General features: G+C 37.0%; 2 protein-coding genes and 1 pseudogene across 2 annotated transcripts; 2 read left to right on the top strand and 1 right to left on the bottom strand.

Moving 5' to 3' along the window:
* Positions 1-1,020: 1,020 nt before the first annotated feature.
* Positions 1,021-9,576, bottom strand: LOC115956318 (annotated as a pseudogene).
* A 10,680-nt stretch (positions 9,577-20,256) lies between these two features.
* On the top strand, positions 20,257-20,820 carry LOC115956317. Its single transcript, XM_031074734.1, has one exon. The coding sequence runs from the start codon at positions 20,257-20,259 to the stop codon at positions 20,818-20,820; it is 564 nt and encodes a 187-aa protein (XP_030930594.1).
* A 3-nt stretch (positions 20,821-20,823) lies between these two features.
* Positions 20,824-21,432, top strand: LOC115956316. Its single transcript, XM_031074733.1, has one exon. The coding sequence runs from the start codon at positions 20,824-20,826 to the stop codon at positions 21,430-21,432; it is 609 nt and encodes a 202-aa protein (XP_030930593.1).
* The last annotated feature ends 4,789 nt before the right edge of the window (positions 21,433-26,221 follow it).

Genomic DNA, 26,221 nt, shown 5'->3' with positions numbered 1-26,221 from the left:
AAAAAGTCTATTCCTTCAAAGAACCCGATTAGACATTGTGGTTTTTCTTCTTCTTCTCCTTGTATTCTTGGCTCTTTAAGGTTCCGTGATGAGAAGGCCAGAGGTGACTTCTTTGAGAACTTCTCTGACCAGGAGATTCATTCAGAATGCTAGGTCATTCTGTCTGATTTTCTAGACACTCCGCTACCTGGTACGTTTAACTCTCGGGGTTGGGCTTCTTTATATGAGATACCCAAGAGGTGTCCCGGTGTGTTCATTTAGGATTTCTACTCTAACATGCACGCCATCAATACCTCTTTGCCTAGGTTTACTACTTTATTCTGAGGTATACGTATCGTAGTCACCTTGGAGTTCATTTCTGAGGTACTACATGCTCCTAGGGTTGATCCTCCTAATTACCCTAGTCACCGTCATCTCAGTTCTGTCTCTCGAGATGAGATGACCTTACTCTTCTGTGAGAAGGCCATGGTGTGGGGAGAAACTCTAAATTTCTCCATCACTAAGTTTGCTAAGGGTCCAAGGATCCTTAATATGGTGATGGCCTTTGTTCTCACATCATAGTCTCACTATAACACTATCAATGAGCCTCGTGCTTGTTTCCTTCTTTCTCTCATGGAAGATCTTTCTATAGATTTTCCTTCACACATGATAGAATCTATGATAGATATCTATCGAGACACTACTACACGTGATGAGCTTATCTTTTCCTCGGCTATCACATGCATCCTCTCTCTTTTCCTTTCTATGCCATGGGTGCCATTAGCAAGGAATCTATTCGGAGGAGTGACACGCAACTAGATGCAAAGTGGGCTTGTGTGGAGCCTCTAGACCCTTTTCCTCATCTGCTCCTTCCTCTTCTTCTTCTAGAGCCAAGGTCTCTCTCACTGCCATCATGGATCAGCTTCAGCTCATATGTTCTAATTTTGGTAGTCATCTTAACCATCTTTCTGATGAGATGTGTCAGATGAACACCAGGATTGGTTGCATCGCTTGCCACCAGTCTCACCTTGGTGGTTTTGCTCATTCTCCCTCACCCGAGCTAACTGAGAAATCTTCTTCGAATGGTGGAGATGGTGATGATGATGATGATGCTTCTTGCTCCGAGACTGATGATGAAATGACTACCTCTCAATGATTCACCCTTTGTCACTCGTGACAAAAAAGGGAAGTAGTTTTGTATATGAGAGTAGTTTTCTTGTTGGGGGAGAGTGTTTTGAAAGATGTAGTGAGGTTTTGTTATATCTTTCTCATTACATGTACCATGGTCTTTTGACCACTTTTACATACATCGTATTCTTTTGATATATATATGTGTGTGTGTGTGTGTGTGTGTGTATTCAATAATGTTGTTCTCTATATTATAATCTTCTTTACTTGAAATGGCATTTAATTATTCAAATTAATTATTAAACATATAAAGACGTATTAGTGTCATGTCATTCAAAATTTTGAATGATGTGACAGTCTAAACTCTACCATATATATATAGGATTGAGTTCAAGTTATATCTGGTGTAACTCTAAGCAATGTTATATCACCCAATAACTTGTTATTGAATTAATATTTTGAAAATCCAACCGTTGAATTACATGTTCTATATGTTCTTAACATGCATGCCAATTTTCATATCAATCGGATGCTATTTACCATTTGATTTATAAACTCATCTTTTATGCATTATTTTAAACTACAGAAATTTGAATTTTAACAATTGATTGATGACATGGTTATTAATCTTTGATCACCTTAAAATTTTTCAAGCATGAAGAATATACGAAAATAATGTAATCTAACGGTAGATTTGTCAATATTCGCATCTAATTAAAAAATATTGAGTGGTGTAACATTATTTAGAATTACACCAAGTATAACTTGAATCCAACATATATATATATATATATATATATATATATAACTTCTTCTCTTCCCTTCTTTCACTTTTTCAATTCATAAATAATTCAAATAATTTTCAAGTAATAAATTGGAGACAGCTCTCAACTAGCAATATTGAGGAATTAACGGAAAAAGAGCAAGAACATTATTATAATTTCACTTGTAGTACATAAGGCCTTAGCTAATACATAGACATTTATTCATGTTTTATAGATCATGGACATGCAAATTCCAAAGCAAAAGAAAAACACACAAACATTTATGAATGTTCTTCTACCTAGAAGAAGTCTTTTTTATTTCTTCATTCTTTCTATTTTAAAGAAGTCTTAAGAAACGATGGCTGCCACTTTGGGAACATAAATGGGAATGTTAGGTTCTAAATGTTTAGAACAATCGTGAACACAAACTTGTCTAGATATAGATCTTAGAGTCTATAGGTTTTATTAGACAATGCTTAAGGTGATTCAAGTCAAGATTCAAGAACATACAAGCTGCAGGAAGAAGATTTCATAATCTGTCTGGTTCGATCGATCGAAAGGCAGGCTCGACTGATCGAAAGTCGTATCTACAGAATTTTAATTAAGCCCAAACAGCAGTTCTAGCCCATTTAGGATTAGGGTTTCTAATCTATTTCTCCCAGTATATAAAGGAAACCTAAGCACGTTTTTATGTGGCTTTTCAGAGAGAAAAGAGTGTGCCTCTTTTGTATTTAGGGTTTTGTTCCTAAAAATCTCTCTTATGTCTTCTACCGGTGCTATTCCTTGAAGAATCTCAAGATCCGGTATTGTAGAAGTTGCTGCCTTCTCTTGTCATCAAAGATGTTGATGATCTAAACCTTCAAGGGTGGTCTTGGAGTCACAAACAGGAGAGTTTGTGTTGCTAAACCTTTGAGTGGGATCTCAAAGTCACAAACGGGGGTGTTTGTGTTTTACAAAGGCCAAAGAAAGAAGGAGTCTGTGGATTCGGAGCTTGCACGTGGTCGTGTCAGTAAGTTCTACTGGTTGGTAGTAATAAGAAGTCGAGCGTGGGGGCTTGTAAGTCTTATAGTATGAACTTCGATTCTTTCTAGTGGATTTGCTTTTTACCTTGAGGATAGCTAGGTTAAATCCTCCCCAGGTTTTTTACCGGTTTGGTTTACCTGGGTGATCATATCTTGTGTTATTTATTTTCCGCTGCTTTGCATGATTTGATCTTTATTATTGTGATAACCTAGAATTGTTTAATTGGACTAAGTAACAACTTGGCTAATTACCTAGGTTAATCCAATTGTGTTTTAAAGGGTCTAAAAACTAACAAGTGGTATCAGAGCGAGTAGCTCTTTTGTTTTAGATCTTTTGATCTCTGAACTGATCCTTGACCCCTGTTGTCATGGATAATTTGAAGTATCTTTCTAATCATGTTTCTGCTCATGCTTCTGTTGATTTTATTGATGCCTGTGAAACTCTTCGTAAGGAATTATTGAAATCTATGAAAATTGCTAAGAAATTCAAGGAAGAGTTAAAATTGGCTAATCTTGAAAAAGAGGAATTGATTGTTAGATTAGACGAATCTAATAAAAAGAATGAATTTTTGAGAAATCAAATTTCCTCTCAAGATGAGAAGATGAAAAGCTTGGAACAAGAGTTAGTTGAATCTAAAGCTAAAATTGAAAATTTGACTTGTACCAAGTCTGCTATTGATAACAGAAGTGTTTCTGTTTCTCTTAAGCCTAAAACTGACAAAGTTTATATCCCTCCTTTCAAGAGGAATAATAAAGAAAATGCTTATTTTGCTAGGTTAGACAAAAGTAAAAGTTCTGATGTTGATACTGAAGTTTCTAAACCTAAGTCTAAACCTGCTGTTAGAGAGCATAATAAATCTGTTTTTGTACCTACTTGTCACATTTGTGGTGTTGTTGGTCATATTAGACCAAATTGTTCTTTGTTGAGGCAAAAACCAAAATCTGAGACTAGACTTGTTATTAGGAATACTGATGTTCCTAAATTTGTTCCTGTTTGTCACTTTTGTGGTGTCTCCGGTCACATTCGTCCTAATTGTCATAAACTGAAATTTAAGCATTCAGTGTTTCAATCTAGGATATGTGACGATATTTCTCCTGCCATAAGTCCATATAAATTGTTTCATATTCTTTTGAAAAATTTGAGCTTGTTGGCTTGTGAAAGGAATTTGCAGGATTTCACTTTCTCAGAAGATTGGTGTAATCCCTCAAATACACTCTGCTTCACATGGATTTTCACCTACAAAGCCAAAGACTCGTGCTATATGGGTGAGAAAAAATTCTCTAAGGTGAGTGTTGCTGACTTGTCCCTTATTTAATTCTTTCAATTGTTTGTGGACATTTTTTGTATTTGTTGTTTTTTTTTTTTAGTTTTTCTTATAAAAAAAAAAATCCAAAAATATTGAAAAATTTTCAAAAAGACAAAAATATTTTATTTTGTGTCTAGTTTTATTTTTCTTGAGGATTACATGAGTTATGATATCTTTATCTTGATTTAGAACATGCTTGACATTGTGGAGAAATTTGAATAGTATGTGTTAAATAAGTGCTAAGCTATTTCTGATTTTGTGTGAGTATATACTAATTTGTACATGTACTCATGGGTTAATTAAGAAATTAATATTTCTTGTTTGTGTACCCTTTATAGCTTAGTTAAGCACTGTCATGCATTGCATTTGCATTGTTCATTTAGCATAATGTATGCTTTTTGTTTTTGGTCATAAATTTTTTAAAACCAAAAAGATTTTTGTGTTTTATATTTCACATCTTGGATTATAATTAAGGATTGGCCATACTATCTTTACATAACATGTTTATGTACCTTGTTTAGCTTGGATGAGCTTTTATTGCACTTTTCTAGTTTGAGCTTTGTAGTGCATGTTGTGTGGGAAAGATGTTTATGGTTTTGATCACTTTGTCTTGATCTTGAAGTCACATGTCTTTGACTGTCGGACTTGAACCTTTACAGAAAGGCATAAATAACCATCTCACCACTGCTCACTAGCCAATCATGAACACCTTAGTGCATATCATAAGATTTTGTGCTCGAGAAAGTGTAGCACATGCACAAAAAGAACATAAGGTGAAGCATCGGTTTAAAATTGCTTAAATACTTAAAATTGGTGTGTAATATTAGACTTGATGCCAAAATCACATGACTTAAAATTGGTGTGTATATTATGAGGCATAAATTCAAGAAACTTACATGATTGCAAGCTTATGATCTAGGAGATGTGGGAGTTATATGATGTAACTCTTTAGGTGATAGTCTCTTTTAAATTCTATGTGATGAATTTTGTAGATTTTGTGATTGATTTCTATTTATATATCACCTCACATGTATCTCAAACTTTTGCTAGTTGCATACACTACATAAGTTACTCTTTGCTAAACTTGGTACATTATATTGTGTGTGATCTTGTTATGGCCATCTAAGATTAAAGTTCCTTGATTTTGATGCAAAATGTGCTCAATGTTTGAGTTTTTGAGGACAATTGGTTGAAAAAATTGCTTTTGGAAGATCTGGGTTAAATTCAAGTGTTTTTGAAAAACTTTTAATCTCATACTTATGCATTTCATTCATGAAATATTGTGCTTTGAGGAATTTCTGCATTAAATTGTTCTATTTTTCAAAAAAGTTGATTTTTCCATGCATCATTTATGTTTAGGATTCACATGCATTGCATTGTTTTCTGTATCCATCTTGCAGTTTTGCAGTCATATCTCTCATTGTTTTCACACATAACATACGTACACTTTGCTAAATTGGGTACTCAACTTGATTTAAAATTTGATTGATTAATTTTTGAGTTATGTACTTTCTAGTATATGCTATTTTTATGTGTGAATTGTAGAAAATTTTTTTCTTAAGAGATATGGTGGATAATCAATGTGTAAATATTTTCTCTACTCATGCAACTGTTTATGGGTCACATAGTACCATGTTTGCATTTTATTGAAAGAGAGAATATTTTTTCTTCATGTGTATCCTCAACTTTGTTTTTTTAAACTTGGTTTGTGTCTTTTTATTTATCCCCAACCCCTTTATTTTTCCCCAAAACTGTTTTTCCCAAAACTTGTTTTGTTTTTCCTATTTTTATAGGGGGAGAAATTTTTTTAACCCTCTTCATAGGGGGAGTTGTTGCTCTTCATAGGGGGAGTTGTCTCTATTTTCTCTTACTTTGTTGCGTATGTTTTTTGTCTACCTTCTGATTAGGTAGTCTTTGTCAATACGTGACAGAAAGGGGGAGACATATATGACCTGTTTGTTTTGTTTAGGGGGAGAATATAAAAACTTTTTGATGTATCTAACTTAGGGGGAGAGTTAGAATTTACTTTTGTTTTTTATATTCTATTTCATATTATTATTTATATGTCTTTCTTTCCACACATGCGGTGATGTGTTTGTTGAGTGTTTCAGGAAAGACAGGTGCATTCTGATCAAGACTTTCTACCTCTTCTTGCAACTTCTAGGTTAGGAGTCTTAGATTAGGATTTGTGATGTAATTGGGCATTTTATTGTATTGGGTTGTTCTTGTATTTGAGCATTTCATTTTGTATGAAAGTTTTGTCACGAATTGCCAAAGGGGGAGTTTGTTAGGTTCTAAATGTTTAGAACAATTGATAAATCGTGAACACAAACTTGTCTAGATATAGATCTTAGAGTCTATAGGTTTTATTAGACAATGCTCAAGGTGATTCAAGTCAAGATTCAAGAACATACAAGCTGCAGGAAGAAGATTTCATAATCTGTCTGGTTAGATCGATCGAAAGACAGGCTCGACCGATCGAAAGTCGTATCTGTAGAATTTTAATTAAGCCCAAATAGTAGTTTTAGCCCATTTAGGATTAGGGTTTCTAATCTACTTCTCCCAGTATATAAAGGAAACCCTAAGCATGTTTTTATGTGGCTTTTCAGAGAGAAAAGAGTGTGCCTCTTTTGTATTTAGGGTTTTGTTCCTAAAAATCTCTCTTATGTCTTCTACCGGTGCTATTCTTTGAAGAATCTCAAGATCCGGTATTGTAGAAGTTGCTGCCTTCTCTTGTCATCAAAGGTATTGATGATCTAAACCTTCAAGGGTGGTCTTGGAGTCACAAACAGGAGAGTTTGTGTTGCTAAACCTTTGAGTGGAATCTCAAAGTCACAAATGGGGGTGTTTGTGTTTTGCAAAGGCCAAAGAAAGAAGGAGTCCGTGGATTCGGAGCTTGCACGTGGTCGTGTCAGTAAGTTCTACTGGTTGGTAGCAATAAGAAGTCGAGCGTGGGGGCTTGTAAGTCTTATTGTATGAACTTCGATTCTTTCTAGTGGATTTGCTTTTTACCTTGAGGATAGCTAGATTAAATCCTCCCCAAGTTTTTTACCGGTTTGGTTTTCCTGGGTGATCATATCTTGTGTTATTTATTTTCCGCTGCTTTGCATGATTTGATCTTTATTATTGTGATAACCTAGACTTGTTTAATTGGACTAAGTAACAACTTGGCTAATTACCTAGGTTAATCCAATTGTTGGATTGATGGTTCGCAATGCATGCCACACAACACTATTACACTTGAATCCTGATCCAAAAGCAATCTGCCACACCCGATCACCTTTCTTGATCCTCCCTTTGGCCTCAGAATAAGCTAGTTCATACCATAAGGAACTACTAGAAGTATTCCCAAACCTATAAAGGGTCATTCTTGAGGGCTCCATATGCCATTCACTCAGCCCAAGGTTCTTCTCTAGTTCATCTAACACTGCCCTCCCTCCTGCATGTATACAAAAGTGCTCGAAAGCCAACTTAAAATCTGGAACGTATTGTTTTATCTTCATTTTAAATATCTTTCTTCCAACTAAATTCACAAAAAATAGGATTTGTTCGGATACGGGAAGGACTAATGGCCCTAATGTTGTGATGTTGTTTTTAAGGGTTTCACCAGCCACTGTCAATATATCTTTGGAGAGTGAAATGCCAAGTTCTTTGTCCATGTCTTCCTTTTGAATAACACAATTGTAACATTTATCATCTGCACCTTTGTGAGTACGTAGAGTATGAATGAGTTGGTATTTTGAATGACGGCGATCCGATGATCGGTTTGATAAGAGGATTGCAGCTGCTCCTAGACGGAATAGGCAATTTGAGAGGAGCATTGATCGGCTATTGCCGCAATACCAGTTGAGAGTCATGCTTTCCATGCTTACTATTAGTGCATAGGAGTTAGGTTGCACCTGTTCCACAATGAGAATAAAATAATTTATTTACGTTATTTAATTAAGGATGTTAGAGATGTTATAATGCTATACTAGCATTAATATTAATTAGGCTAGTTTTGGATGCTTGTATTATTTTAACTAAAAGACAACACATTAAATAATTTTTGCTTAGAAAGTTGGATTAGATCAATTAATAGAGTACAAAAACATATTCTTGCATCATAGAACTCAAGTTTTTCTTTTGAGAAATAATATGTCTATAACATTTCTACAACATTTTTACAACAAATCTTAAGTAGCAGGTTGTTACCGGTTGTTATTGTTAGGGCAAAAAAGTAATTTTAGTGTTAGTTTCAAATTTGAACCAATAATAACTAACCACCTGTGATTTATTGTAAAAATGTTGTAAAAATATTGTAGACGTAATATCTCTCTTTTTCTTTTTCAACTTAAATAAACACTTAATAGACAAGAATAATTTTTTTCTGTTTTCCATACTTATTAACATCTATAATTATATTTATCGTAGATTCTTTTGCAAAGAAGTAAAGTTACTTTAATAAAAAATAATTTGTAAAATTTACATTACTTTGTTAGAGCTGGCCGACTGGTAACTACTGTTCGATTATCCTTATCTTTTGTACTAACTAATTTGTTATCTTTATCTTCTCTTCCCTATAAAAGGGCAACGAGGTTAATACTCAAACATCTTACTGCACCACATACATTTATGGTCTATAAAAATTATCTCAAACCTTTTCATAACATGCACACAAACCTGTAACAACTGCTTGGCTAGGTCTATTGAAATAAGTCCAGCACTTCAGCCCATCCCACCAAGGTTATAGCTCAAAATATTCCCTCTAAGCTTGTAGCGATTCACAATCATGGCTGATAAGGATGGTGTTGGATTGAAAAGACTAGAATTCACAATAAGAATCCCTATATCCTTAACATTTACCCTTGTTTTTGCTAACAACTTGTCAATTGCTCCAAACATCACCATCTCCGCTTCCTTCCTCGCTTCCTCGAAAGTTTGGTTCATTGGAACATCTAAGAGTGATTTGGAGACATATGTCTTCGGGCCATACCCTGACTTCTCCAAAATCTTCCTTTGAAACGCCAAACTTTCTTCAGAGAAACTCCTATTACGCTTAGATGCTTCCATAAAAGCTTCTAGGCTGCACATTAGACCTGGTTCGGGCTTGTAACATACGAAATTCAACAAGTAAACTTGTTTAGCACGACGCATGAGGTGAAGGGTTGCAAGGAAAACTGCAAGCGCAGTGCATAGTGTAACTGACAGGAGATTGAACTTAAGATAATTGAACAAATGGATGAGTTCGACAGAAAGATGAGTGGAAGCTATAGTGAGTGGCACGAGGAAAAGATAAATGGCGTTGGAGACTAAGTAGTGGTAACCTAGCTTCACATATTTAAGCTTAACCGAATTTGGTTCATTGTCTAGGATTTCTTTATTCTCAACCTCCATTATGGAATAGAAAATCAAGAAGTTCTTTCTTGCTTGGAGATGGAGGAAATTAGAGAGCTGGATTTAGTGTAATGCAGTGTTGAGCGCATGCATTTGGAGTATAATGCTATGAAGGTATTTATAATCAATTATGGCCGGTTTGGATTGTAAGGGAGGGAAGGGGAGTAAAGTAAAGTAGATTTAGTACAAATTTAATTTATTTTTAGCCAACTCAACTCTACTTTACTTTCCTCCACTTCTCCTCTATCCAAATAGGTCATTATAGAGAAGGTAATACGTCACTGTGATCTTGTTTTTAGGATCATGATCTCATGCATATGCCATCATCAGCTTATTGCTTAGGAGGTGACAGTTTGCTCGAAACAAGACAAAGATATGATTGAAAAAAAGAAAAGAAAAGAAAAAAAACGTCAATTTCATATAATTTCACTAATAAGACTAATTTTATAATGCATCAATTATAACAAATTATGGCAATTATTGTGAAAGTTGAAAATTTTTGTGTCCACACTTATTGATTGCTTATTGCCAACAGCCAATATTTAACATTGCTCAAGTATATTTAAACATCCCATACCAAACAATACCTTGAACCTGTCCTCTCTTTTTCTTTTTTTTGTTCTTTATTTGACAGGTACGGCTCTGGGATTTTTGTCCAAAGGAGTCAATAAGATTATAAATTCATTTGACATATTTTTTTTAATACAATAAATATATTAATTATTATTGTTAAGTGATTTTTTTACAATTCTTTAATTTATAAATTTACAATTCTTTAAATATTTTATATTTTTATTATCTTTTAGTGTTAATATATTCACCAAGTCACATAGCCAACAATCACTCACATGTCATGTTCAGCAAAAATAACGCTCTTTTTGTTCCGACGTAAAATATTTATAAAGATAAAATATTTTATATATAAAATAATTTACTGAAAATATTTTCATTTTAACGTATTTGGTATGTATTCCTGAAAATGCAGAAAAAATTGCAAATTTTAAAAGAATTTTAACAATCTCACAAAACAATTTTGAGCAAATCCAGGTCCACCCGAAGACAATCCTTGAGAGTGTCCGTGGGTTTTTTTGGAGGCATACCAAAAAAAAAATGGCTACACAGGTTTGAACGGGCTGAGTATAATGTTTCTGGGGTTGGATTTTCCATTGTATTTCGGTGCTTTCTCTAGGGACACCATTCCATGTAGTTGTTAGTTACTAGTTTTACATGTAATTTTTTCAGTTAAATAAAGACTTTCTATCGTTTTAGCTCAAAAACAAACAATCTCACAAAACCAAACCACCACCACTACTCCACCACCCAAATCACCACTAGATCGGCACAAACCCACCCACCACCACCCCGACACTCCACTGACCACTCAAATCCACAAATTGGAGAATGAAAAACAAAAAGAGAGAAGCCAAAGCCGGCCAACCACCCACCATAACCCACAAACCCAGTCCTCACCATGGCCCAAAAACCATTCCAGCCACCTAAAAACTCAGCCATCAACGAACCTACAAACATCTCAGCCAACCAAAAACACAGCCATCAACGGACCTACTAAAATCTCAGCCACCCAAAAACGCAGCCACCCACTGCAACTTAAATACCCAGCCACCCACCACAACCCATAAAACCAGCCAAAGGGCCCAAATCAATAAACCCATGTAGTGGTAAAAAAAAACTAGATCTGAGAACCGGTGGGTGAGTTGATGAAGGTGGAGGTAGAGCCAGTGTGATGGTGGTAAGAGAATCGGTGGAGTAAGAGCTGGTGTATGGTCAGATTATAAAAAGAATCGGTGGGTTTGAGTGGCTGAACCAAACTCGGTAGGTGGAGGTGTGGAGGCGAGTCAGGCAACGATGGCAGAGGGTGGAGCCAGCGATGAGAGCTGCCGGAGATAAGTGGCGCCGACGAAGCTGAGAGTGGCTTGGTGGCTCTGGTTTGTGGGAGGGAGAACTTGACAGTGAGAAGGCAGAAAGCGTGAGAGGGACTGAGTGAGGTCTGATGGAGTATCGTGAGAGCTTGAAAGAAAATGTTAAATGTTTTACCCAAATTTTAATGGTAAAATATTTTACATAAATTTACTAGTTGATTTGATTCACTGAAAATATTTTGTTTTTGATTAAATATTTTACTGTAAAACAAATAAGATTAAAACAAATAAAGTATAAATATACCACACATAAGTCACAAATTTAGTTAAATAGTAAATCACAAATTTTAGTCGAGTGCACAAGACAACTCATAGCTCAACTTTATATCAAACCAATACAACCACTTACTGATTTACAGCAACACTGCAACAATATAAAGAAAATCAAAACATTATAACCCATTAACCCCCCACAAGCCCACACACACTGTCAGACTCAGAGAGACTCAAAACTCACAACAAAAATCAGACACACACACTGTCAAAGATTCAAAACTCAACCAAAAAAAATCAAAAGATAACTCCACACATGCACAGTGATTTACTCACATAGATTCAGTGAAAGAATATATCAAAACACTATAAACACACTCTCACAGTGAAAGAAAGAGAGAAAGAGTGAGCTGAAAAACCAGATCAAGCGACGGCGGACCAAGCGGCGGTAGAAGGCAAACCAAGCAGCGGTGGCGACAGCAGATCGTGGGGGCTATGCAGCGGCAAATTTTGTGTGTGTGAAGCAGATGCAACCTTTTTCCTTTTCCTTTGGGTTTAGAGAGTAAAGAAGGATAGTGATAGATTTTGAAGGTTAGGTAGCTGCAAATTCTTAAGTTTTATTTGCCCTTTTTTTCTAATTTATGATTTTTTAAAATTTGATTTATGAGTTTTTTATTTCTAAGATTAAAGACCAAAATTTTTTGTTGGACATTTTTTTTTTCGGAGTTTAAGTTGGGATTTTAAAAAAGAGGAAGGGGTCAGGTTCATGGCGAGGGTGTGCAAATTTGTATTGCAGGGGGTTCAAAACAATTTTTTTTTTTAAATATTATATATATATATATATATATATATATATATAAAATTTCAAGCCAGGGGGTTCATTTGAACCCCCTGACTATAACGTACCACCACCCCAAATTATTTCATTGTGATTGTTAATATTTTCAAATGTAAAATATATTTTATCATATTATTAAAAAATTTAATTGATACGACACTATATATATAGTAAATACAAAACATAAAACCTTAGACTATAAAATAGATATTCTCATCTATAATATATAACATATATAAAGCTAAAAAGTTGATTTTTTGTTAAATTACCTCGTAAGCTTTTAAGTTGTTAGGGGCCTGTTTGGTAATAGATTTCAAGTATTATTATTCAAAATGATGTCAAAACTATGGTTTAAAAAATATTATGAAAATACATGTTTAAAGTATTCATAATACAAAAAATGTGTTTGTTTCTATGTTTCAAATAACATATTTTAAATTGTGAAAAAACATAGTTGTGTATTTGGTACGTGTATGTGTTTTTTTTTTTTTTTTTTTTTTTTTTTTTTTTTTTTTTTTTTTTTTTTTTTTTAAGTTGACAAGTACAATAAAAGTATTATTATTTTATTTGAAGAGAGATAAAGTTCCCTCGTGTGGTCTAATCAGCTGGGACCTACATGGTTTTTAACGTATTTATAGAAGTGCCATTGAGCACTGTTATTTGTGAAAGCTTAAATAGTGTAAAACACTATAACTTGTTTAGACCCCCAATTTTAAACTTACGGCTAAATTGTTTTTATTCTAACTTATCTAAGTGCGGAACAAAAGTAAATGTTACGCAATAACCAAAACTACTCTCTAAGTCATAACCACAAGCAAGCAACAACAATAATAAAGCTTAAAGAGTAAGGGAAGAGAGATGCAAACACAAGATAACACCGAGACGTGTTATCAAAGAAGAAACCGAAGTACTCAGTGAAAAACCTCTCTGCGGTCCTCTAAGCCGATATCGATCCACTAGTGAATAAAGTTGGAGTACACAAATATCAAAAAGACCCTTCAAGCCTAATCTACCTAATGTCCCTCCAAGTTCCAACTACCAATGGGCTTCACAGAGTCATGTCTTCACTAGTTATCCGAATCTCGCAATTAGCTCCAAATTACATCTGCCAATCAATGGCTTCTTCCAATGCTTCCCATACGCACCAAAACTTCTTTTAACACTTAAATTGGATGAGGTAAGTGTTTGGGTTAAGAACTTCTCAAGGATATGTAAAATGGAAAGGTAAGAGTAGAGGAAATTAAAACTTAAGGGAAATGGTGTAGATGATTGTGAGTTTACAATATCTAACTCTCAAATGTATAGCTAGGGTTTTCTTTCTCAAAAGTTCTCTAGAAAAACTCCTTAACAATTTCGTGGGTAATGTGGGCTTATATAGTGTTGGTAAAAGAATAAGAAAAAACACACTTAAAAAGTTCAGGCAGCGAGTTTCACGGGTCACTCGCGACTTGGCCTAAGTCGCGAAGTGACTCGCGAAATCCAATCTAGCATGAGACTATTCAGATTCCAACATATGCTTCTCACTTGACCTTTCATAGGTTGACACTCACAAGTCAAACGCAAATTCACCTTCTTCACAGATTTTGACCAAACTCTCACACTTAGCCCTTACATTAAATCCCACAAAAAAATACAGGGAAATGATTGAACAAAATTACAATCAAATTTGACATGGAATTAAAGTCAACATAAAATATAATTGTAAATCACAACTTTACAATTTGAAAATTGAAAACTGGTAGGAGGAGTTCTTTAAATTCAATATTCAAACATTCTAATATGAGAAGGGTAACTCAAACACTTAAATGAAATCCCCTACCAAATGTGTTTTTTTTTTTTTTTTTTTGGCCCACAATTTTTAGTGTTTAAATACTGAAAACTGTTGTTTGGACTCTTCTACCAAACAGGCCCTGGAGCACTGACATTAGTGTGGGTGTATAATTGTTTAAATTTTCTAAAAATGACTCATATAAGTGAGTGTATAATTGTGTAAATTTATCAATTTCCAATAATATTCGAGTAAATTTACGCTAACTCTATTGATTTTGCACTTAAATTTTTTTTTAATGCAACCCAAGAATGAACGTAAAAAGCAAATGGTGATTATTGCATGTGAAGAAAGAGAATCAATTTTTTAAAAACACAAAAATTTAATATTTTAATGAAATGTAGTATAAAATAGATAATTTGATGTGTGATGTTTTGAAAAATGAGTATGTTATATATATGTGTGTGTGTGTGTGTGAGACTAAAGTTACACCTATTTTAAACCGTGGTCAGCAAAAGACTACCTCTCAAATCATTATTATGTAATTAGTATTTGGTATGTCAACTCATTTTAATTAAATCCCCCAACATCCACCATCTGTCTCCTTAATAATCATTGAAGAGAAATAGAATATATATATATATATATATAGAGAGAGAGAGAAATGATATGTCTACAACATTTTTACAACAAATCCTAAGTGGCAAGTTGTTACTGGTTGTTATTGTTGGAGCAAAAAAGTAATCTTAGTGTTAGTTTCAAATTTGAACCAATAATAACTAACTACCTGTGATTTATTGTAAAAATGTTGTAGACGTAGCATCTCTCATATATTTATATGACTAAAGTTACACCCATTTTAAACCATTGATTCTCATTAAATCTAACGGTCAACAAAAGACTACCTCTCACATCATTATTATGTAATTAGTATTTGCTATGTCAACTCATTTTAATTAAATCCCCTAACATCCACCGTCTATCTCCTTAATAATCATTGAAGAGGAATAGAATATATATATATATATACACACACACAACTAAAGTTACACCTATTTTAAACCGTTGATTCTCATTAAATCTAACGCTCAACAAAAGACTACCTCTCACATCATTATTATGTAATTAGTATTTGCTATGTCAACTCATTTTAATTAAATCCCCCAACATCCACCGTTTGTCTCCTTAATATATATATATATATATATATATATATATATATATAAATCATTTTAATTAAATCCCCCAACATCCATCGTCCATCTCCTTAATATATATATATATATATATATATGAGTTTGGTTCAAGTTACATCCAGTACAACTCTAAGCAATGTTACACTACCCAATAACTTGTTATAGAATTCATATTTTGAAAATCTCACCGTTAAATTACATGTTCTATATGTTCTTAACAATAATGCCAATTTTCATGTCAATTGGATATTATTTACCATTTGATCTATAAACTCATCTTTTATGCATTATTTTAAACTACAAAAACTTGAATTTAAAAAATTGATTGATGACATGACTATTAATCTTTGATCATCTTGAAATTTTGCAAGCATGGAGAACATATGAAGATAATGTAATCTAATGATAGATTTGTTAAAATTTGTATTCAATTAAAAAATATTGAGTGGTGTAACATTACTTAAAATTACACCAGGTAAAACTTGAATCCTACCTTATATATATATATATATATATATATATATTAATTAAGGAGACAAACAGTGGATGTTGGGGGATTTAATGAAAATGAGTTGACATAGTAAATACTAATTACATAATAATGATGTGAGAGGTAGTCATTTGTTGACCGTTAGATTTAATGAGAATCAACAGTTTAAAATAGGTGTAACTTTAGTCATATTTTAAACCGTTGATTCTTATTAAATCTAATGGTCAACAAAAGACTACCTCTCACATCATTATTATGTAATTAGTATTTGGTATGTCAACTCATTTTCATTAAATCCCCCAACATCCACCGTTTGTCTCCTTAATAATCATTGAAGAGAAATAGAATATATATATATATATATATGTGTGTGTGTGTGTGTGTGTGTGTGTGTGTGTGTGTGAGAGAGAGAGAGAGAGACTAAAGTTACACCTATTTTAAACCATTGATTCTCATTAAATCTAACGGTCAGCAAAAGACTACCTCTCACATCATTATTATGTAATTAGTATTTGTTATGTCAACTCATTTTAATTAATTCCCCCAACATCCACCGTCCGTCTCCTTAATAATCATTGAAGAGGAATATAAGTTGGTGGGGAGTGGAAAAAACAGTGGGTTAGTTTCTTTAAAATCTTTTCCCCTCTCCCCTTGTATGTGTGTGTTAAAATACTTAGTATTCTCAAAAGAAAAAACAGTGGGTTAATCCCACATTGGAAAATGAGTGTGAGTTATAGAGGTTTAAAGTCTGTGCCGTGTATCCAAGAGTTAGGCTTTTTTGGATATACACCACTATTAGTTTCTTTAAAACCTTCTCTCCTCTCCCTTTGTGTGTGTGTTAAAATACTTAGTATTCTAAAAAAAAAAAAAAAAAAAAAGTTGGTGGGGAGTGGAAGAGGTTTTTTTAGTAAACAGTAATACTTATTAGAACACATGAATAAGTATTACTGTTTACTCAAAAAAAAAATCTTCCACTCCCCACCAACTTCTATTCCTCTTCAATGAGAACTAATAACAGAAGTAGCTTTGACAATTATTGTTGGGGATGGCGACATCACCATGGTGTAAAGCAAGAGCAAACTAATGAGACTTCGAGATTGTCATGGATTGAAAAATTAAAAAGGATGTGTTCCACCATAATAGTTTGCTTCATTGTGATTAATGTTTTTGATATCAAATGCAGCCGATGGTTTCAAAAGGTTCATTGAACAAGTAAATTCCGGCAAAACTCCATGGCAATGTTACCAAAAATACCGGGGCATGGAAGATGACTATTAAGTAGAGAGAGAAGGTGAATGTGGGGGGATTTAATTAAAATGAGTTGACATGACAGTAAACACAAATTTTTCTCAATTGTAGAAAATCAAACAATTGAAAAGAAATATGCAAAAGTGAACATTAAGACTCTCTCTCTCTCTCTCTCTCTCTCTCTCTCTCTCTCTCTCTCTCTCTCTCTCTCTCTCTCTCTCTCTCTCTCTCTTCCCCTCCACCGTCTCTATTTCTCTCCATTTTTAGTTTTCCCTTTGTCATTCAATTCCAATTGAGAAAATTACATTTTTCTTACGTTATTAAATTAAGTCTTGTATTTTTTTTTTTCTAATATAAGTGATGAGTTTACTTATATCTACTTTCTCTTTAGGCCATTCCAACCACACATTACATTATTTACAAAATATCTCACTTTATATAATAATTTGAATGTAAAATGCATTATTTTTTTTTGAAAAAAAATTACAAAATTTAAAACACTTTCAAATAATAAATATAAATAGCTTAATTTAGAAAATTTAATATATTGTATCAACTATACTTTGTTAGAAAATAATCACATCATTTTAAGAAATGATTGTGACTAACATTTATAAGTTTCATCTACTATTTTCATTTTTCATTTAACGAAAAAACAAATTGTAAAATCCTGCTACCAGTTTTCTTTATAATTATATAACATTTACTTCAAAAGTTCTAGTATGGTTCTCAATGTGATTGTAGACTTTTTATTATTTAGGATGGAAGGGAATGGAGTTGCATTAAGCTTCATCAAATTTTTGACATGCATACTGTTAATTGTATTTTGAAATTTCATCTTAATCCTATAGCAGCATAGATGATGGGACATAATGATCTGTATTCTCAATAGGAGTAGTCTTTTCTCTACTAAAATAGAAAAAATCATAGACCAAGAGAATCAATTTGCTAGTTATGTTTCTCTAAATGCCAAAAACTAGAAACTTTGCGCAGACTTAAAATGAATTACAATAATTTGAAAATTATCACAAAGAGAACCATTTCTCATGCATTAGACACTTAAGCTTAGTAACTTTAAACACTTCTAAATTAATATCGACTTTCTCTCCGTATCAATCAATGTGGGATTTAGTTTTTTACTAAAACATTACTCCTCACTTGATACTCATTCACCACATAAAACTCTCAATTCTTCTCATCCAATTAATCAGATTATTATTCTAAATAAAATAGTCAGCTTATTATTTAATTAATTCATTTGTATATTTTTAATATATTCAAACAATTTTTGTGTAAATAACTTTGAAACTTTTTATTATGAGATGAGTTTAAATTACACCTGGTGTAACTTCACAAGAGTTACATCTTTTGTGAACTATTGATTACTATTAGATCTAAGGATAAAAAATACTCATAGTAATATCATTATTACTCCCTAGAAATTAGTGATTTAGACATTAACTCTTCTTACTAAAAAAAAAAAAACTACAACATTAACTCTTTTTTTTTTTTGGTCCATATCATCATCTTCTTCCTCTTGTCTTTCTTTTTGCACTATACTTTCAGGCCTCCATCATCTCTACAGTTTCACCTTATCCAAAGGGTCATTGGATAAACCTCCGATTTGATTGTTTAGTGTGTCATAGGCTATGACCCTTAGGAGTAATTCGTAGGTTTAATTATCCAAGCCAAAGTCTGCACTTGCTTTAGATCTGCCTGACGAAAATTTGGAGGTTGAAAACTATGCCATTTGTGGTTGTAGGGTTAAAATTCCCAAGTCAACAATGGGCCTTGGGCCCCGCACGGAGTCCAGCCATGACTAAAAGGGAAAAGGGGGACCAAAAGACTTCCAGCCCAACCCTGTTGAGCCCAACTTATTTAAAAAGACGTCCGAGGAGGAATGTCTCCTCAGACACACCAAATACGGGCCCAATGTGCGCCCCATCCACAGTGAAGAATCATCCCAAACAAATATGGGTAGTAGGATGAGCCTCACAAAGCAGGAAGAAGGAAGAAAATGTGAGACGTCCAGGGGGAAACCACAACTATCGCATTAAATGCAAGGAAACTACTTTTCCAGCCGCATTAATGTGGAGAAGACAGGCAAACAGTGTTACATTGGCCAATGCAACTCACAAAAAGATAAGGTGGATGTCCGATGGGACAGGCACTCAAGTGAAGGTCCAGATGGTTAACAAATGTAAGGCTCTTATCAATTTAAGGAGGCTATATAAGAGAAGGAAATCCCCATGAAGAAGAGATCGGAAATTTGAAAACAAAAAGGATATAGAAAGGGAAAGGAAGGCAATAGTCTTTGATTAGAGCCAGAGGTGCACCCATACGTCTCCTCGGACTGAGTATCCTGTGGACATTAAAGAGATATTCTTACGTTCAAACTGCTGCATGGCATACAATTAACTAACGTTCACTTCGTCCAGCCCTAGTTCTGTAACCCGCTCTCTACAAATTCATTGTCTAGGGTTCTTTGGGCCAGAATCACTTACTTGTTGGGCCTGGGCCCCAAAGACTGACCCTACAATTGGCACCGTCTGTGGGGAAAACTTGTGTCTCGACAAGTGAAACTGTAAGAAATGGAAGGGTCAGGTCCGTGCCAAACCGGACGTGCAGATTCTCAACGGCAGGACAATTTTTTGAATCTCGAACGGGAGAAAGACTAAGACAAGCAACGAGAGGGCAGTGTGAACACCTCTCACACGAGCAGAAGCCGCTTGAAAGGGAAAGGTCATGCATCCCATAAGCAAAACGATCGAAAGGCTTTACAGCAAGAAATTGATGATTTGAAGAAGAAGCTGCACCGAGCGCAGCGAAAACATCCTTTACCCGGCTCGGACACTAGCAGTGATGAGGATAATGAATACAGGCGGAGATCAAGAACCCCTCAAAGTGAGACTTTTTCCTACGAGGAAGAGCGACCTCGCAAACGCGACCACAAAAGCCCATCTTCCCAAGGCCTGGCCAACGATGCCATGAGCAAGGCCATGGATCGCATCTCCCAATCGCCTTTCATGCGTAGAATAGAGGGGGCAAAGCTTCCTCAGTGGTTCCATCAACCAACATTTGCCATATACAATGGTCGGACTGACCCAGTAGAGCATGTAAGCCAATTTAATCAGAGGATGGCCGTCCATTCCAGGGACGAGGCGTTAATGTGTAAGGTGTTTCCGTCCAGCTTGGGACCTATGGCGATGAGATGGTTTGATGCCCTTAAGCTGAATTCCATAGATTCCTTTAAACAGCTGACACAGACTTTTGGTTCCCGCTTCATTACTAGCAGCAGAGTCCCTCAACCCCTAGATTCCCTCCTATCCTTGTCCATGCGGGAAGGGGAGACACTGAAGGCCTACTCAGACAGGTACTGGGAAATGTATAATGAGATAGAAGGAAATTACGATGACGTCGCCATTAGTCCATTCAAGAGGGGCCTGCCGACAAAGCATGGCTTAAGAAAGTCTCTTACTGGGAAGCCAGCCACCAGCGTGCACCAACTCATGGACAAAATTGACAAGTACAAAAGGGTTGAGGAAGACTAGCAGATGGGGAAGGGCAAAGCTAAGGTTGTCCCTCAGGAAAGGAGGGACTTCAGGTTGGACCGCATTATCAACAGTAATAGGCCGAGGAGAGATTACTTGGAACAGTCTGGTTACACTGGGGCACCAGCGGTCCATGCTGTGTTCCGAGAACCACTACACAAGATCCTAGAGAAGGTAAAGGACGAACCGTTCTTTCAATGGCCTAACAGGATGGCAGGTGACCCCTCGAAACGTAATCAGAATCTATATTGCGCGTACCACCAAGAGCCAGGTCACACCACCGATGATTGCAAGAATCTGAAAAACCATTTGGATCGGCTTGTCCGAGAAAGGAAGTTGAGGCATCTGTTACATCGCCCTGAAGGATGGCAGGAACAGTCAAATATCGAAACCAGACAAAGTACATTGAGGCCACCCATTGGCATAATAAATGTCATTCTTGCCGCACCTAGTAGGACAGGTTCCAGCCCTTTCAGGGTAATGTCAGTGGGCAGGTTCCCGACTGAGCCGGACGATAGGGAATCCAAGAGAGCCAGAGTAATTGCCACGCCCTTAATCGGGTTCTCGGATAAGGACAAACAAGGAACCTTCAACCCCACAATGATGCCCTAGTCGTCACGCTCAGAATTGGAGGTTATGACGTGAAAAGAGTTCTGGTTGATCAAGGCAGCGCCGTGGAAGTAATGTATCCTGACTTGTATAAAGGATTGAACTTGAAACTAGAGGACCTGTCGCCATACGACTCCCCTTTGATCAGTTTTGAAGGAAAAACTGTCACCCCAAAAGGCATGATTAGGCTGCCTGTACAAATAGACTCAGACGTGGTCTGTACAAATAGACTTAGATGTGGTAGAGGTGAAATTCATTGTGGTAGATGCATACTCCCCCTACACAGCTATCGTGGCCCGACCATGGCTTCATGTACTAGGGGCTGTGCCATCAACCTTGCACCAAAAAGTGAAGTATCCGTCAGGAGGTCAAGTCAAAGAAATAATAGGGAACCAAACCATGGCCAGGCAATGCATGGTGTCCGCCATCTCACGACGACCAAATAGCGAACCTTCCACCTCAGCTGAGAACCGCCTATAGCAATTAATGACCCCGGTCCTAGCTTCGGGTGGTGGAGGACCAGTCATGGAGGTGAGCTGTGAGGATCTTGAGAAAGTACTCGTCGAATCAGACCCAGAGAGGTTTTTTCAGCTCGGTTCAGAGTTACCACCCCAAGAGAAGTCAGAGCTAGTTGATTTTCTCAGACAAAACGTGGACGTATTCGCTTGGGATGCCTATGAGGCCCCTGGGGTCGACCTAGATTTCATATGCCATCATCTTAATGTTAACCCGGCTATAATGCCTAAGAAGCAGCCTCCTCGACGACCGTCGAAAGAACACACAGACGCAGTGAGAGAGGAGGTCATAAAATTGAAGAAAGCAGGGGCTATCAAGGAGGTTTTCTACCCCGAATGGTTAGCCAACACAGTCGTGGTAAAAAAGAAGAATGGAAAATGGCGGGTCTATGTAGATTTCACAGACCTAAACAAGGCCTGCCTAAAGGATCCTTTCCCCATGCTGCGGATAGACCAATTGGTGGATTCGACCGTCGGACACCCCCGAATGAGTTTTTTAGACGCCTTCCAAGGCTATCATCAGATACCCCTGGCTGCTGAGAGCCAAGAGAAAACTGCTTTTGTCACCCCAGTCGGAAACTATCATTATAAGGTGATGCCCTTTGGCTTAAAGAATACCGGGTCGACCTATCAAAGGATAATGACGAGGATGTTTGAACAGCAGATGGGTAAGAGCGTTGAAGTGTATATAGATGACATGGTGGTGAAAAGCAAATTAGTGGCCGACCACGTTAGAGATCTCGAGGACATCTTTCGAATTCTGAGAAAGTACAAGCTGCGACTAAACGCATCCAAATGTTCATTTGGGGTTGGATCAGGGAAATTCTTAGGTTACATTGTGACCCACAGAGGTATAGAAGTTAACCCTGACCAAATAAGAGCTATTCATAGCCTGCAGCCTCCTCAGAATCCCAAAGAGGTCCAGAAGCTCACCGGCATGTAGGGGTGTGCATGGGTCGGGTTGGGTCGGGTTGAGGGGATTTTTTGACCCAACCCACCATGGTGGGTCAAAAAAAATTCAACCTAACCCAACCCATCACATAAGTCCAACCCAACCCACATGGGTCGGGTTGGGTCGGGTTGAACCCATGGGTTTGACAAATTTTTATTATTATTATTATTAAATTGAGTAGAAAAAAAATTAATATATTAAAAAAAACATAAAGATTAGTATCAATGTAACTCCTTAAAGGTAAACAACACTAATAACTAAACAACAATAGTAATTTATTAGAATTTGTGTGAACTAATTAGTTTTTATATAAGATAGGAAGAACTGACTATTTAAAAAAATTTATTAATTATATAATATATTTTATATATATATATATATATATATATATATATTAAATTAGTATTAGTAGGAGGAACTGAGGAAATGCTGCTCTATAGTTGGTTTTTTTTAAAAATTATTAAATATAATATAATATATATATATATATATATATAAGTGCTCTATAATTGATTCAAAAAAATTATTAAATATAAAATATATTTTAAATATATATTAAATATGGGTGGGTCGGGTTGGGTTTGGCGGGTTTGTAATTTTATGACCCAAACCCAACCCAACCCACCATAAAAAAAATTTTTATAACCCAACCCAACCCACCAAGCCTAAAAAACCGACCCAACCCGGCGGGTCGGGTTGAGTTGGGTCGGGTTTGGCGGGTCGGTGGGTTTTGTGCACACCCCTACTGGCATGATAGCTGCTTTAAATCGTTTCATCTCCCGCTCAGCGGACAGATGCAGGCCTTTCTTCCTTCTATTGCACAAGTGGAAGGCTTCGAGTGAACTGCGGAGTGTGCTTTAGCTTTCCAACAGCTCAAGGAATACCTCGCCCGACCACCAATTATGTCCAGTCCTGATGCCGACGAGGTGTTGTTCGCCTACATCGCAGGAGCCTCTCATGCAGTGAGCTTAGTACTAATTCGAGAAGACAATGGCACGCAACGGCCCGTCTACTACGTAAGCAAATCACTGCACGAAGCAGAAACACGTTACCTACCTCTCGAAAAGGCCGTCTTGGCAATTGTACAAGCCATACGAAAGCTCCTCCACTATTTCCAGACACACACTGTGGTTGTGCTAACTCAACTTCCGTTGAGATCCATTCTCCGCAGCGCCGACTACACAGGCAGAATTGCAAAATGGGGAACGATTCTGGGTGCCTTCGACATTAGGTACATGCCTCGCACCGCTGTGAAAGGTCAGGTCCTCGCTAATCTGGTAGCCGAATTCGCGGAGCCCACACTAGAAGGAAAGGAAGGGTCAGGATCACTAAGTCCTGATGGGAAACTGATCAGCACAATTTCTCAACAAGAACACAATTGATGGAGAGCACACGTCAACGATGCAGCCAATCAAAGGGGCTCAAGAGTGGGGCTCGTTTTGGTCTCTCCCGAGGGGATAACCATCGAAAAATCGCTGAGGCTTGGATTCTCCACCACGAATAACGAAGCCGAGTATGAGGCACTATTGGAAGGAATGTCAATGATCTGGAAACTGGGTGGAAAATTCGTGAACATGTTCTCGGATTCGAGACTCATCGTGGGACAAGTAAACGGGGAGCTAGAGGTGAAGGATGAAAGAATGCAAGAGTACTTAGTCCAAGTTAAACGCCTACAGACCCATTTTTGTCACTTCAATTTGTCGCATGTGTCGAGAAGTGGGAACACCCATGCTGATTCTCTTGCAACGCTAGCCACCTCCTCGGCTCAGCCACTTCCCCGGGTTATTCTCGTAGAAGATCTCTACCGCCCAACGAAGACGAGGGTCAACAAAATACGGGTCCACAATATCAGGGCTGGGCCTAGTTGAATGGACCTTCTAGTGCTGTTCTTAAAGCACGATACTTTACCGGACGATAAGAACGAGGCCGACAAGATTAGAAGGAAAGCCTCTCGATTCTGGTTGTCCGAGGACTCCAAATTGTACAGGCGCTCATTCTCAGGGCCGTACTTGCTGTGTGTGCACCTAGAGGCCACTGAACTCATCCTGGAGGAATTACACGAAGGAATTTGTGGAAGTCATACGGGGGGTAGGTCCCTATCTCATAGGGCCATAACGCAGGGTTACTAGTGGCCGAGCATGCAAAAAGAGGTGCAGGAATATGTGAAGAAGTGCGCCAGTGCCAAAGGTTCGCTCCGAATATACACCAGCCTGACGGAAACCTTAACCCGCTGTCCAGCCCTTGGCCATTCGCACAGTGGGGCCTAGACATCCTGGGACCATTTCCCAAAGCGGCATGGAACAAGAGATTTATTCTCGTTGGCACAGATTATTTCAAGAAATGGGTTGAAGCCGAGGCGTTGGCGAATATTAGGGATGTTGACGCCAAGAAATTTATTTGGAAAAATATCGTCACTAGATTCGGGATACCTCACACACTGATCTCGGACAACGGCCTCCAGTTTAATAGTAAAGCTTTCAGAAGGTACTGTAGTGAGCTGGAAATTACCAACAGATACTCCACACCAGCTTACCCGCAGGGTAATGGGCAGGCGGAGACCGTCAACAAAACTATAGTGAATGGGCTGAAAAAGAGGTTAGACGACGCGAAAGGGAGGTGGGTCGAAGAGTTGGCCCATGTCTTGTGGACATACTGCACCACGCCTCGCGGGTCCACAGGGGAAACCCCCTTTTCGATGACCTATGGGTCCGAGGCTATTATTCCACTTGAGGTAAACTTCCCAACATAAAGGACCACTGCATTTTGCCCCGGTGCCAACAACGGACTTCTGGAAAAAATCTTGGACCTCATCGAGGAAAGAAGGGAAAGCGCAATGGTCCAGCTTGCCCACTATCAGCAAAAGCTCAAGCAAGGTTACGATGCCAAGGTGAAGCTGAGGCCCTTGGCGCTTGGGGATCAGGTGCTGAGGAAAGTCCTTGGCACTGCGAGAAACCCTGCGTGGGGGAAACTCAGACCAAACTGGGAAGACCCATATCGTATCACCTCCATAGCCGGCATAGGAGCCTACTTTTTAGAAGATTTGGATAAACATGTAGTGCCACGCCTTTGGAATGTAAATAACCTGAAAAGGTACTGTTATTAATGAAAGATATAATTCTTGGCGCCACATTACTGTACAGCTACTTGGACTAAGTGTTAAACAGAACCCAAGTACTGTCTGGCTCCTCGGACCACAGACTTGGGGGAAATTAACCTAGAATCCATTTTCGCTAAGTGTTAAACAGAACCCAAGTACTGCCTGGCTCCTCGGACCACAGGCTTGGGGGAAATTAACAGTTCTATCAGTTTCGCCAAGTGTTAAACA

Source organism: Quercus lobata, chromosome 8, assembly GCF_001633185.2.
Source record: "Quercus lobata isolate SW786 chromosome 8, ValleyOak3.0 Primary Assembly, whole genome shotgun sequence".
NCBI lineage: Eukaryota > Viridiplantae > Streptophyta > Magnoliopsida > Fagales > Fagaceae > Quercus > Quercus lobata.
The sequence above is the reverse complement of the archived record's forward strand: the minus strand, read 5'-3'. Positions and strand labels throughout refer to the sequence as shown.

What these genes read in the sequence shown, in the direction of transcription:
- LOC115956316 (XM_031074733.1), top strand. Translation starts at nt 20,824, where the DNA reads ATGGGGAAGGGCAAAGCTAAGGTTGTCCCTCAGGAAAGGAGGGACTTC.
- LOC115956317 (XM_031074734.1), top strand. Translation starts at nt 20,257, where the DNA reads ATGAGCAAGGCCATGGATCGCATCTCCCAATCGCCTTTCATGCGTAGA.